Genomic DNA, 13,398 nt, shown 5'->3' with positions numbered 1-13,398 from the left:
CTGCACAGCCTTAGCCCACGCCCCCACCTGCCACTCTCCCTCTGTCACCCCACCTCCCACTTCCTCCTCTTCCAGAATCCTGGAAGGATGACAGCCGCCTCAGCTGCACGTGCCTCTGGCTCAGGTGTGTGTCCTTGTGTGGGACTGTCCTCCCTTCCCTTGGCCTCTTCTTGGAATTCTTCTCTTTTCATCTGCTTCTGCGTCTTGTCCCGTGTCCTTATCTAAACTTAGCTGTTGCCATAAATCTACGGACATAGTTGCCTTTGTTTTTTCAGAAAAGAGAATTTGTAAAGCTTTTTAAGAGTCCAGGCTCACCTGGGCGGTTTCTGCAGTTGGACCTCAAATCCACAGATAACAGAGGCAGAGAAAAAATGTGGTTGGGGGTTCCAGAAATAGAGGGGTTTAGATATGAAAAGTATTACAGATGTGGCTCAAGTTAACTCCCTGGGGGTGTTTGAGGGAATGAGGGACTTTCACTGCTGTCCTGCCACACATTTGTCGGCTGGGCATTCATTAAGAGACAGTGTAGCATGCTGGTTAAGAGTTGGGTTGTGAGGGGCACTTGGGTGGCTCAGTTGGTTGAGTGGCCGACTTCAGCTCAGGTCATGATCTCACTGTTTGTGGGTTCGAGCCCCGCATTGGGCTCTGTGCTGACAGCTCAGAGCCTGGAGCCTCCTTCAGACTGTGTGTCCTCTCTCTTTGCCCCTCCCTGCTCATGCTTTGTCTCTCTTGGTCTCAAAAATAAATAAACATAAAAAAAAAAAAAAGAGTTGGGCTGTGCAGCCAGACTGCTTGGGTTCAATCCCAGATCACTTGTCTCCCTGTGACCTTTGGTAACTTTAGTTAACTTCTCTGGACCTGTGTTTCTTTGTATGTAGAATGAGAAAAATACTGATAGCTAACTTTTAGGGTGACGGAGAGGAGCAGTCTGTGTAAAGAACTTAACACAGTGAGTGATCTACTGAAGGCTCTGAAAATGTATCAGTTATTAATGTTAAGATGTGTCTACTACACTCTAATATTTTGCCTTGGGCTTTGGGACTCTAGTGGACAGAACATCATGGTGCTTTCAGCCAAGCTGGAGAGAAGGATAGAGAGAAAGTGACAGGTGTGCATTAGTGCACCAAGGAGACGTGCAGGTGATTGGGGGTGCGTGCATAGCAGAGTCCCTAGGAAGGCTTTTGAGGATGTTCAGGATAGAACCGTAGACCTGGAAAGGTAGGCAGAAGTTTTCTAGTCACACCGTCTTTGGGACCGAGAGCACTTAAATGGTTTGTCCACATTTATGGAGAGGATTTTTGGTAGAGCCAGGCCAGAACCTATACCTTGTGACCCTGAGGTCGGGCCGGAGTGTATTGCGTGGCCAAACCTCCTCCTCGAAGACTGGGCCAATGTGCTGAAACCTATTTACTTCCCAAATCATCCTAAGCAGCAGTGCTTGATGTTGGGGGCAGCTTCTCTGAACTCAGACTTTAATTGTCTCTGGCTCCTGGGAGCTCTCCTGATAGTAATTTGTGCCACGCTATCAGAATAATGATGATGGCCGTTGTCTTATGTTTACTTTAGGGTTGTCTATCCTGGTAACGATCACCCGGCAAAGAGAGAGACTTACCCTGTTGGACATTTGTAAATATCTAGTTTGAATTTAGAAAACTGTGCAACTAGTCCAATTGAAGCCTGGCTCTCCTGGACCCGCCTGAGGAGTGCATGGATGATGAAGTTAGCCAGTTGGCTTGGAAAGAGCATCTTTGTGTTGCGGAGGGAGGGCATGGAAATTGATTCAGGAAGGCACAAGAACCTTGAAGATTTCAGATGGTTGATAATTTATCTGTAATGGAAAAAATACGCTAGCAAGATAATATCTGGGGATAAATTTGAAACCACCAGCCGTATTATGGATGTGTTTGTGGATGTGTGTGAATTGCAGGGAATGAAATTTTTTTTCTGTGAATGTAATTTAGCGAGGATAAGATGACGAGTAAGCTGTATGCAATAAGAGCCCATTTGATATAATGTGTGTAATTTTAAACTTAAAACCATCATGCTTTAGAACTGGAAGAGACCTCAGAGATCAAACCGGTTTGTAGCTGAAGGAACTGAATCCCAGAGAAGATGAGTGACTTTGGCTCCAGTGGGAACTAGAATCCAGATATTTAGACTATTGTGTTTGGAGACTTTTTAGAACATAAGGCCTGATCGCCACAGGCTCATTTTTAGCATTTTTTTTTTTTTAACCAATAGTGGTCTTATGGCATTCCTAACCAGAGCCAAACTGACTTCTTCCAGAAGGTGGACTGATGCTTCAGCACTTTGCCTATGTGCATGCTTAATAAAAATACTTTCTGTGATCCTCCCTTATTAATACTCAATTATGTAAGTTTAAGGAAAATCGAACAATATTATTTATCAAACTCTGTTTGAGCTTTTAATGTGGCTTCTTATGATTTCTCAGTTAGCTGATTTAAAAGAATTCAGAGAAAGTCATGTATGCTTTTCAAAGGAAAACACTGGTTGCTAGAGGGATTGAGTTTAATATAGTTTCATATCATAGAGGTTTTAATAATGCAGTCTAAAGTATTTGTACATGAATTCATTAAGCCCAGATTAGTCTTATTATAATTACTCAAAAAGTAATTCAATTTAAGAGAAAACATTTTAAATGGATATAAAATACACTGTTAGCTGGGAAGCCATACTGTTCTACTTTATCAGCTCCATAAAGAACTCGCAGATTTGAACATAACTTTCACAGTATACAGAATGCAATCATAAAAAGTATTATTCCTAAATCTATTTTTTTATGTTCTTTCAGTAGTTAAGAGCTTTATCCCTCTGTGCTAGGAATGAGATATACTAAGGATAGCATGTCATAAAAATCTTAGGGACTTACTAGCTCGCACTGAGTGCACTGCCTTCCCCAAGTCAGTACAGGCTGATGTGTTACAGGCACGCGGCCTAAGATTGATGGTTGTAGCACATTCTCTAGAAAATGTAGCAGGAAGCTACTTCGGGGCTTTGAAATATTTTTTTTCTTACTCACAAATACTAAAAGATGTTTACTGAGTGCCATGTGCCTTCAGAGGTGCCCCAATGACCGGCCAAGTATTGGTCTTCATTTCTAACGTGATATAAAGTGAGGAGAGGCCGGGAGCAAGGAAAACCATAGAACTTTCCCCAGCCTGCATCCAGAGTGAGACAGAGAAGGAACAGGGGGAGAGATACAAGGTCCACCTGCCTGAAAGAATGGGTTGGTTTTGGGCATCGTCGGCTGGACACTGAGGAGTGAGGCCTGCCAGCTAGTGCTTAATAACTAAGAATCACAGGGCTGTGTTCAGTTTGAGCTGCCTGAGGATGCCTGGGGGACACAGGGGGAGCGTGGAAGTGGGCTGTGTGGCCACAGGGCTGCCTGAGCTGTCTGGCTTTGGAGACACAGAAAACTAATCACAGCTCCTGCGTGGTGCCAGTGAGGCCAAGCTGGGAGCTCTGGAAGAGCTTTCGCTCTGGCGCTGCTCCAGGAGAGCACGGACCTGCACCTGGATAGGAAGGGGCTTAAATGGCTTGTTGTATTCACCCTTGGAAAATTATTTAATAAAGCAGCAACCCCATCCCTTTTTTAAAGGCAGATTCTTCATAGAACCCCGCTGTCCCTGGCCGAGTGGGTCTCAGTTCTGCTCCCCCATGCAGTCCCTACCTTCCTTGAACCCTAGGCCTCATGGAGTTTGCGTCAAACATGGATCAAGGCCCAGGGCAGGGCTGCGTGAGCCCTTTACACGGTGGCCTTGAGAAATAATGACAGGTCCAGAAGAGACAGACAACGTCACAGTGGTTAGTGGCGCCAAAAAGAAAGACCAGGCCCTGGTTCTCTGTAATTTCTGGGTTTTAATCCAACCTTTTAGATCATCAGGATGTTCTTAGATCTCGGTTTCTGATATCAAACACTATTAAAACTTATTCATTCATTAGGTAATATTTGGGAATTGCTTTAGAGTTTTTTAATGGCAAATAGCTACATGACAAGGAGGAATTAAAACAATCATTTTATTTTAATGGAATTTTTTAAATCATCTGATACTTTTACAGTCCTATATAAGTCACAAAGGCTTTCCAAATGGTAGGCCATCAATATATGTGTGTTGACTAATTATCCTACAATTTATAGAAATCTTCCTGAGTACTAGTTATTGTGCACTTTTGTATCCATTACCTCATTTGATCTCCATAGCAATTTATGAGGTAGCACAGAAATTAGTGATGGTTATCTGCGCGTTGCTGATTAGAAATGCAAGGCTTGGAGAAGTTAAAGTAATTTTCTCAAGATCGCACAGTCAGACGTGGACCCAGCTCTGACTTCGAGACCTGAGCTCTTTGCTATCCTATTCTACTGCTTATTATTATAACATTAACTTTCACTTGTTGATCATGTACCATAAACCAGCTGCTATGTGCTAATTGTTTTCCTTGTATCTCGGTTGTCTCTTCGAGTTCTAAAAGAAAGTCTTATTATATCCATTTTCTAAATGAAGAGACTAAGTCCCAGATGGGTTAAATAGCTAGCCCAAAATGGCCAGGATGGTGGACTAGCCAGGAATTGAACTTAGTGTTCCTCGATGCTAACGCCCATGTTCTCTATTATGATTAATTATTCCAACTTGATCCTCATGGTAGCTGCAGGGGAGGGAAGAAACTTCTCTCTCCCATTCCTGTTTTATAGATGAGAATGTAGTCTACGAGGGGTTTCCTCCTCGGTCTCCACCTAGTCGAGAGGCCAGGACCCAATCTTAGGTCATGAGATTCAGTGACCATGATTATGTGGTAATATGGCACTAGATCATATCTGGGAGAGAAGGAGCTAACCTAGCTCTTCTTGGGAAGCCCGCCTGCCATTTTTGGACCTCAGCTTTGTCAATGTCAAGCCCAACTACTCTGGAGTGCTGGTATTTGACAAGAGGAGGAGGCATTGGTGGGCCCACTTTTCAACAAAGAAAAGAAAGAATTCACTTCATTCACAGAGATTTGTAGAAGTATAGAGACTGAATTCTAGTTACTTTTCATGTTTATATATATGAAATATGGTTTTTAAAATCTGGTGGGGGGAGAGCTCAGCCGATCTTGACATTGATTTTGGTTGATGGCGAACCTTACCCCATTCAAGGAAGCAGTGTTCATTTCAGCTGTTCCCTACATCCCTGCCTTCACCCCTGGTTAGTTGGGTCCCAGTAAAATTTACAGTGCTTTACTGTAAAAGCACTTGTACTTGAAAGAGATTTTTCTTTCTGTAGCTCAAACCACAGGAGGACTCACAAGACAGCTATCTCCCCAGGTGAGACTTCTTAAATGGGAGTTAAGTGCATGCATTTTCAAGAAACTAAACTCTCCTCATATATAATTTAACTTAGAAAAGAAAGCAAAATTGAGAGAGTAGTATGATTACATTGTTTGAGAACTGGTAACTTTACCTCCCCCAGTCTCGTGGAAGTCAGGCACACTTTCTCTGTTTGGCATATCTTTAATGCTGTGGGGTGTGGGCTGAGTGTGATGTTGTAATAATAGTGAAGGTTTCTCTAACCATCACCATGGACTGTGGATTGAAATAGTAAATTATTCCTAGCAGACTGAATGGGCAATGAGACTGCCATCTAGTTCTCCTCATGAAATAAAGCAGTAGATAAATAAAGGAGACCCAACTCACTTAACCCACGTGCCTCTGTGCACTGCTAATTATTAACCCAGGAGCAAGAGAGGGGTTCACCCAGAGTGTAGTTAAATCATTTTTAATAGAGGTAAACACGAGCATGTGGATGAGTAGCACTCAGGAAAGTTTTTAATCAGCAACGTTTAGGAATCATCCAGCCTAATTGCCATAACTTATTAATAATAATAAGTAATCCAGTCTTTTTATGGCCCCTGTCTCTGGAGGACTCAGTGCATTAAAGATCTCTGGGGTGTGAATTCTCTCAGTAACTGTGGGGGAGAGGGACAAGTACCCTTGATGCTCATTCCTAATGGAAGAAGCTAGGCATCGAGGCTAAGAAAGACAAATATGAGTTCCTCTGTATTTTCTTCTCCCCACATCTGAATCACCATCTTATATTATACATGGCCTTTTGTCTATCTATAGGACCAGCATGGCTCCAGGGGGTGGGGGTGGGGCTGGGGAACAAGCCTTCTTTGTTCCCGTGACTGATGGAGGGAAGTGAGTGTGAGCAGAGCTTTGTCTGAGGGAGTTTATTTCCTCTGCACTCGTGTCCCTGGTGTCCTTTGGGCTCAACCTGACTGTGGCTGAGTGGGTGCGGATGACTCCCAGCCCCGTGCTTGGGTGATTTCCCACTCCTGGGAGAGCAGAAAGGATGGAGCTGAGTCTTACTCTCAGAGTGAGTCTTAACGGCAGCTGATGGGAGCATGTTTCCGTAAATTATCCCACTGAAGCTGCCCAGCACCAGGGCGTGGGTATTAAAATATTTCCAGCTCATCAATAGGGAACTTCACGTGCAGAGTGTGTGTGTGATTGACTCCCAGATAATTCTGAGTGATTGGTTAGACTATAAGGAGAATATCTCACTCAAATGTGAGAACTTTTGAGGTTTGTGAGTGACAAGTCCTATGGTTTGGGAGTCAGGGGTGATGGGCAGGAACACCAAAGTACAAGGTGGTTAGAGCATTTCTGTGGCTAATACCTTCTGAGGTCCAGAATTTGGGGGGAGGTAAAATGCAGCCAAACAGCACAGGATTTATGATCTCCTCACTTACTTTCTGTTCTTCTGCCCATGAATCATTTGAATTTGAGCCTGGATGGCTGTTCAGTCTGGAGAAGTAAAACTTTAAAGAAGGTACTCAACCCATTATTATACAGAGCAAAGAGCTAACTAATGCTAAAAGCGGAGTGATTTATGCCACAGACTACAAAAGACATAAATTTAGAGTGTAAATTACAAGATAACTCATGTGCAAAATTGTTGCAATATTTATACTGGTGTTTATTAAAATTTACATTTGAATAAAAGGTGCAAAATGTAAATGAAGCTGAAAAAGGGTTTTTCTTTTTTTTTTTTTTTTTAATCTGAAAGAGCTTATTCAAAATTCGAGAGAGTTTTTTTGGAATAGAGGATATGAACAGTGCTCTATGCAGGTTTGTCTGCTAAAGCGTGAAATATACAATGAAATTGGAAGAAATAAGGTCACTAAATCCCTGCCTGAATTTCCTCCCTCCCTGCCCACTGATACTTTCCAGTGATTCAAATCACTACTGAATTTCTAAGGAAGTGCACCCTGTCAAAAGCCACGGATAGGGGAGCTTGAGGATCCGGGATGGATGTCGAGACAGGATCCGTATTTAAAAGACTAATCTTATTTCACTGATGTTTTCAAGGTTAGGAATTTTTGTCTGTATTCATTAGAGGAGAATGATAAATCTCTGATTTGTACTTTGCTAATAATAGGGATGAGCCTTTGTGCTTCATTAAGGTTAAATGAATCTCTTGTAGTCCCGGCTGAATCTTCAGTGCCCTGCGTGACCTTGGGAAATATCTACTTCTCTGGGACTCAGTTTCCTCCTCTGTAAATTGAGGATTGAACCAGATGAGGGCTAAGACAAACCAGCCCTTTATTCTTCCCTCCTGTGTTGGCTCATACCATGCCAGACATTTAGGACCCACAAAGGTGACTAAGGCCCATAATTCTTGTCCTTGGGAGTTCATGGTCTATATAAATAACTAACTATAATATGAGCTATAATTGCAAAGTGCACAATCTACTCTAAGAGCAGAGAGGTGGATACAGGGACTTCCTTCTCAGTGGGCATAGGCCCTGAGAAACTTCACAGGGGCTGTGACATTTGAGGGCTGAGGAGGAGGACCCCTCCAGTTGTGCAGGTGGTCAGAGGGTGGGTGGTGTGGACTGCGTGCTCCGGGCAGCAGAGACACGTCCTGAGTGTATTTAGGGAGCTTCTCACCGGCTCCGGACAGTGTCGAGGCATGGCAGGTGAGTGCTGTCCCCACGCTGCCATGTCAGAATTTGTACCAATGATGAATGACGGAGGTTAGAAAATAATAGATGGCGTATACAAGTTAGGGCAGAGTTGAAGTTGTCCTGTGATAACACCAATGTGCCCATTTACACCCCAGTTAGCTTTCATAAGTGTGAGGGATAGGGTGGTGTTTTAGCCAATGCCCTGGGCACTGTGAGCCTGCAACCTGACGTCCCTGTGCCACAGCCTGGGGACGCCCTTGGGAGTGTGTGTACCTCTCCTGAGGCTCACAGCTGTGCCGGTGGGATGAAAACTTCCCCCAGGTTTTCCTGTTTAATCCACCGGGCGTGTGTTTCATCTGCACCTTTTATGGGCTCTCCACTCTCTGTGACCTTGTAGGAGTTGATTTTTAGCTCTTGGCAGCAAATTCAGATGCTGGTGATACAGTCCTTATTAAATTTTTAATATGGAAATAAAGTTTTAAAATTCAGATTTTAGATGTAAGGCATGGTCATTGTTAAAAATTAAAGAATGGCTTACAGAAAATTTAAAAAAGTGATCCCAGATTCTGTCACCTGCAGACAAACATTTCCATGATGGTCTCCTTCATGGAGATAAACGCTTGCATATGCGTACATAAGTGGGCTCAGGATATGTGTGCCCTCTTGCCGTCTGATCTGGTTCATTCAACAGTAATTAAAGTTTTTAACCATTTTAAACGGCTGCACCCTAATCTGTTGTGGGGGGTAAATTATTTTTAGTTTGATTCCCTATAGACCAATAGGCAAACATAGTTGGTTTGCTGTCATACACCATGCTCTGATGAACACCCATGTAGACTTTTTTTGTACCTTTACTTTTTTCATTGGATTAAATTTCTGGAAGTGGTACTATTAGGTCAAGGACTATATATTTAACATTTTCTTATATATTGTCAAACTGTCTTCCAGAAGTTTGGTACCCAGATCTACTACTTCATTAGCAGGGTAGGAGTGGGCTCCCGTCTGGGTGGTGCCGTGTTCCTACCAGCACTGCATTCCACCGTGAAGTTACTAAATGATAAGAGTACTTTTGGGGTGATTGGGAGGCAGTTAGGAACAGAAAGAGCCTCATTGCACATATGAGATGTCAGAAAAGGGGCACCTGGGTGGCTTATTAGGTTGACCGTCCAACTTCGGCTCAGGTCCTGATCTCACTGTTTGTGGGTTCAAGTCCCACATCGGGCTCTGTGCTGACAGCTCAGAGCCTGGAGCCTGCTTCAGATTTTGTGTCTCCCTCTGTCTCTGCCCTGCCCGTGCTCTCGCTCTGTCTCTCTCTGTCTCTCTGTCTCTCTCTCTCTCTCAAAAAAAAAAAAAAACATTAAAAAAAAAAAAGATGTCAGAAAGGACCTGGCATAGGTACGTATGTTCGCCAAAAGACATGTACAAGGGGCGCCTGGGTGGCTCAGTCAATTAAGCATCCGGCTTTGGCTCAGGTCATGATCTCACAGTTCGTGGGTTCGAGCCCCGCGTCGGGCTCTGTGCTGACCCCTAGCTCAGAGCTTGGAGCCTATCTTCAGATACTGTGTCCCCCTCTCTCTGACCTTCCCCTGTTCATGCTGCCTCTCTCTCTCTCTCTAAAATAAATAAAAACAGTAAAGAAAAATTTTAAAAAAGACAAGTACAAAAATATTCATCCCATTCCTAAATGTCAAGCACTGAAAACAGTCCATCAGCATTACAGAGGGAAAATAACTCAGGATATTATCACACGAGGGAATACCGTATCGCAGTGAGAGTGAGTGGTATGCTGTGCGGAGCATGGATGATTCCTACAGTCCCCACAGAGCAGAAGGCTGACAGTGTGAGTGCATTTCTACGAAGATTAAAAACAGGAAAAAAATGAATGTAAGATATTAGAAGGCATGCGAGTGGTCACCAGTAGAGGGACATTAGTGACTGTTGATGCCTTTTGTCACATGTATGTTTCCCAGTGCCCGACATAGTGCTTGGCATATGGCCTCTCAAGTAATTGTTGGAAAAAAAAAATGTCATAGTTGTTCACCTTTTAACAAACTAGACCTAGGATTACTGGGAAGATGTGGCGTTATTAGTTGTGAGTTATGTGTGAAGAATTCATACAAATGTTTTTCCTCTGTGATTTAGGTATGGAACCTTAGTCTATTCCTAGTCCCTTCCTGTGTTTATTCTCTTGTGTGGTGGTGTTGCTTTTGTGTCACTTACAAACCAGTCAGGCACTTGGCAGTGGGGAAAAGATGGGTTTTGGAATCAGACATCTGGGTCCAATCCCGAGCTGATAGTGGCCTTGGATGAGTTTCTATAGTCTTGCTTTCCCCAGTCTGCTGAGTAAGGATGAGACTACAACCTGCTCTGAAGGGTTGTTGTCAAAAATAATACAGTTAATTTTAATAACACCCACCCAATTCTCCGTGTTTGCTACGTGGTGGTCACCGATCTAAGCTCTTAAAACAGAGGACGTAATTCGTTTGATCTTTCCGATACTCCTGTCTATTTGTGGTTTAGGAAATGTAAGCCACAGAGTTAGTTAAGTGTTGAGCCAGGAATTAAATCCGGGAGTTTTATTACAGAGCCTGAGCTCTTAACCGCTGCCTCCGATCTAAGGGAAATATTGTACAAAGAGTGCTCAGCAAAGTCAGCCTATGTTAGCTGTGATTATCGTCATTGTCATTTGCAACGTCATTATTAATATATTTTTTTCTCCTCTCTCTCTCCCTCTTCTCCTCCCTTGGTTTTCCACCCTCCTGGCAGATATTTTCCAGCAAGGTAAGTTCACCGTCTCCTGCCTGCTTTGCCACTGGCTGTGCTCTTTTGGGGATAAGGGTCTCTTCCATGTGCAGAGGTTTGTGGGGCTTTGCCTTCTCTGTGGACTTGTCCCAGGGGCCTTAGGAGGCACCTGAAGACCATAACCTCAGGTGGCCTGGAGTGCGATCAGCCTCTCTGGGCCTCGGCTGTCTGGCCTCTGCCTGTGAACCATATTTGGAGGGAGGGTGGGGGCTGAACAGTTTGGGCAGGCACACTGGGGAGAGTCATGGCAGTCTCCACCTTGGGACTCGTGGGCTTGGTGAGGAGCAGGTGTCTCTAGGGTGCTCAGATGGGAGGCCCCGTCCCTCGGGGCTCCTGTGTCAGGGCCAGCTGCTGCTTGGGCAGGGCTCCAGATGCCAGCACCATGTGGGGGATACTTTGCTAAAGGAATGTGTCCCTGTCCTGAGAAAGGGGTGCAGGTTAGACCGTGGCGTGACACCTTCAACTCACGTGTCTCTGACAACCCCTCGAACCGTGCCTGTGACGGAGGTGGATGCCAGGGAAGGCATGCAGTGTCTTATGTGTTTTACCAGCCAAGGTCCCGTGTTCTGGGGAGCTGGGGATGCAAAGTCTACCCGTGTCTTCTGGTGCGCATTTTACTTCTCACTGAGGATGCATAGCCCCCATGCTCGGAGATGCAGAGGGAGGCTCGTGGGCATGGCATTGTTGAGTCCGCCAGACACACATTAAGGGGGAACTGTGCCCCTCCCCCTTTTTTCTAGATGACTGTCTCGAACCGACAAGTAGGATCCGCAGGGCATAACTGTATTCAAGCTGGGCAATACGTTTGTGGCACACGTTTGCTATGTCTTTCTTGAATCCAAGGCTGGCTTGGTATAAAAGACACTGGTTTAAAAATACATTTAGGCATCCCATAAATAGCTTCCGAATAATCTTACAGGCTTGATATTTTCACAACGATTATTTCAGCCCAAACATGCAGTGTGTGTGCTGGAGAATGTCTGCCTGCTCTCTCTCCTGGAAGCGCCTTTGTGGGTAACAATGAGGGAACTGTTGTGTTTGGCTTTTAAGAGTCTGGAGTCACAGACCTACTTTTATAAATAATTCATAAATCCGAACAAGCTATAAGTAATAAGTTCCATTTGGCTAGAGACTAAGAGATGAGCAAAATTGAAAAGGTGCCGTGACTGTTGATGTAACAGAAGCCCTGTGCTCGGGGCCCCTCAGTGCGGTGTGTCTTCTTGCTTGACAAATTGGGGGTTCATGGTGATGCTCTGGGAGGAAAAGAAGGTTTCTTATTTGTTTTGTTTTTGTTTTTGTTTGGCATGGGCTAGAATCCACGCACCAGCCAACACTGCATTGCATTTCTCCTTTTGAGACACACAAAGCCCTTGAGTTTGGAAAGTCCTTCTGGAACATGAGGGCCGAGGCCACCAGAGAGTGGGATAGAAAAGGCTTGTAGCAGAACTGGCTTTTCTTCGAACGATTGTGAGCATTCACGGTTGTCGTGGTTGGTATAAAAAATGGCTTATTAGGCTATCAATGTCAGGTTTGCGTCCTTTTATAATCAGTCATGCCACATGATGGATGGGATCTGCCTGTCAGTAACAATGATATGCGGAGCAAAAGTTATAATCATCTGCGAATCACTGGCTATCGGGACGTGATAGCATCTTCCAGAGATGGAAGCTGCTAGCCGCCCGTTGCCCCGCTGATGGTGGGCGGCAGCTCCTGTGTAAGATGTTACTAGCATTTCACATGAAGAGAACTGAACTTGCTTTTGTGACTGGTTTACATGGCTGTGGCCTTATAGGACCATTTCATATGGAGGGACAGTCTCTGAAATGGTAGCAAAGAACCCACCAGCTGGGGCCCCTTCCTTACTCTTGTTTCTGGCCGTTCTGCCAATGAAATAAACGCTCAAAAAAAAATGTGACAGTTAAAATGTGTTGCATGGGGGCACCTGGGTGGCTCAGTCAGGTAAGTGTCCGCATCCAGATTTCAGCTCAGGTCATGATCTTGCAGTCTGTGAGTTCGAGCCCTGCATCGGGCTCTGTGCTGGCAGTGTAGAGCCTGCTTGGGACTCTCTCTCTCTCCCCCTGTCTCTGCCCCTCTCCCATCCATGCAACGCCTCTCTCTCAAAATCAATAAACTTAAAAAAAAAAGAATGTGTTGGTGACAGTCACATCAGACCAGGACAGAAAGTTCTGTGTCTTAGAGATCGTCGAAAATGTGACTCCGCAGTGTCTCCTGCGGCTGACACTCTGTTCCAGAGTTGTGCCATTAATTTGAAACACGGGGAAGGGTGCTTGAAATCAATAACCAGAACTATGTGGCTTCAGACGAACGGAAACCCCTGGGTCATCGCTGAAGCTCCTTCACACACACGGTGCGAACCCCGAGTGTCCTTGGCCTCCTGACTGTGCCCTGGGCGTCCCGGCCCTGCCTGCCATGGCTTGCCTGACGAGTCACGGGCAGTCGCGGGAGATGCTGCTTTGTCTCTGTGCGCGTCTGGTGGGGAGCCAGAGGCCTGGCCGCCCCGAGGAGCGCCTGCACGTTGGGCTGCTGTGCACTGTGGCAGTCTGAAGACGGAAGTAGCCTCACAAGTTGACAACATCAGACATTCTCCGAGGAAACCAAAGTTATTTCCTC

The 13,398-nt window shown here is 44.9% G+C and overlaps 1 protein-coding gene across 7 annotated transcripts in view; it reads left to right on the top strand.

Annotated features, from left to right (window-relative positions):
- GFRA1 (GDNF family receptor alpha 1) overlaps positions 1-13,398 on the top strand; it is a 212,910-nt gene that overhangs the window by 53,210 nt on the left and 146,302 nt on the right. For 5 of the 7 annotated variants that reach the window (XR_003905752.1, XM_029932644.1, XM_029932647.1 and 2 more), the window contains exon 5: positions 10,732-10,746. The exons of the other annotated variants lie outside the window; for them this stretch is intronic. Coding sequence is in view for 4 of the 5 variants with exons in the window: in XM_029932644.1 (XP_029788504.1) it covers positions 10,732-10,746 (15 nt within the window). In the remaining variant the exon portion in view is untranslated. The remainder of the gene's footprint in view (positions 1-10,731; positions 10,747-13,398) is intronic. 7 annotated transcript variants of the gene reach the window in all.

The sequence above is a fragment of the Suricata suricatta genome, chromosome 2 (genome assembly GCF_006229205.1).
Source record: "Suricata suricatta isolate VVHF042 chromosome 2, meerkat_22Aug2017_6uvM2_HiC, whole genome shotgun sequence".
Lineage (NCBI taxonomy): Eukaryota > Metazoa > Chordata > Mammalia > Carnivora > Herpestidae > Suricata > Suricata suricatta.
This window is presented reverse-complemented; position numbering and strand designations above follow the sequence as displayed.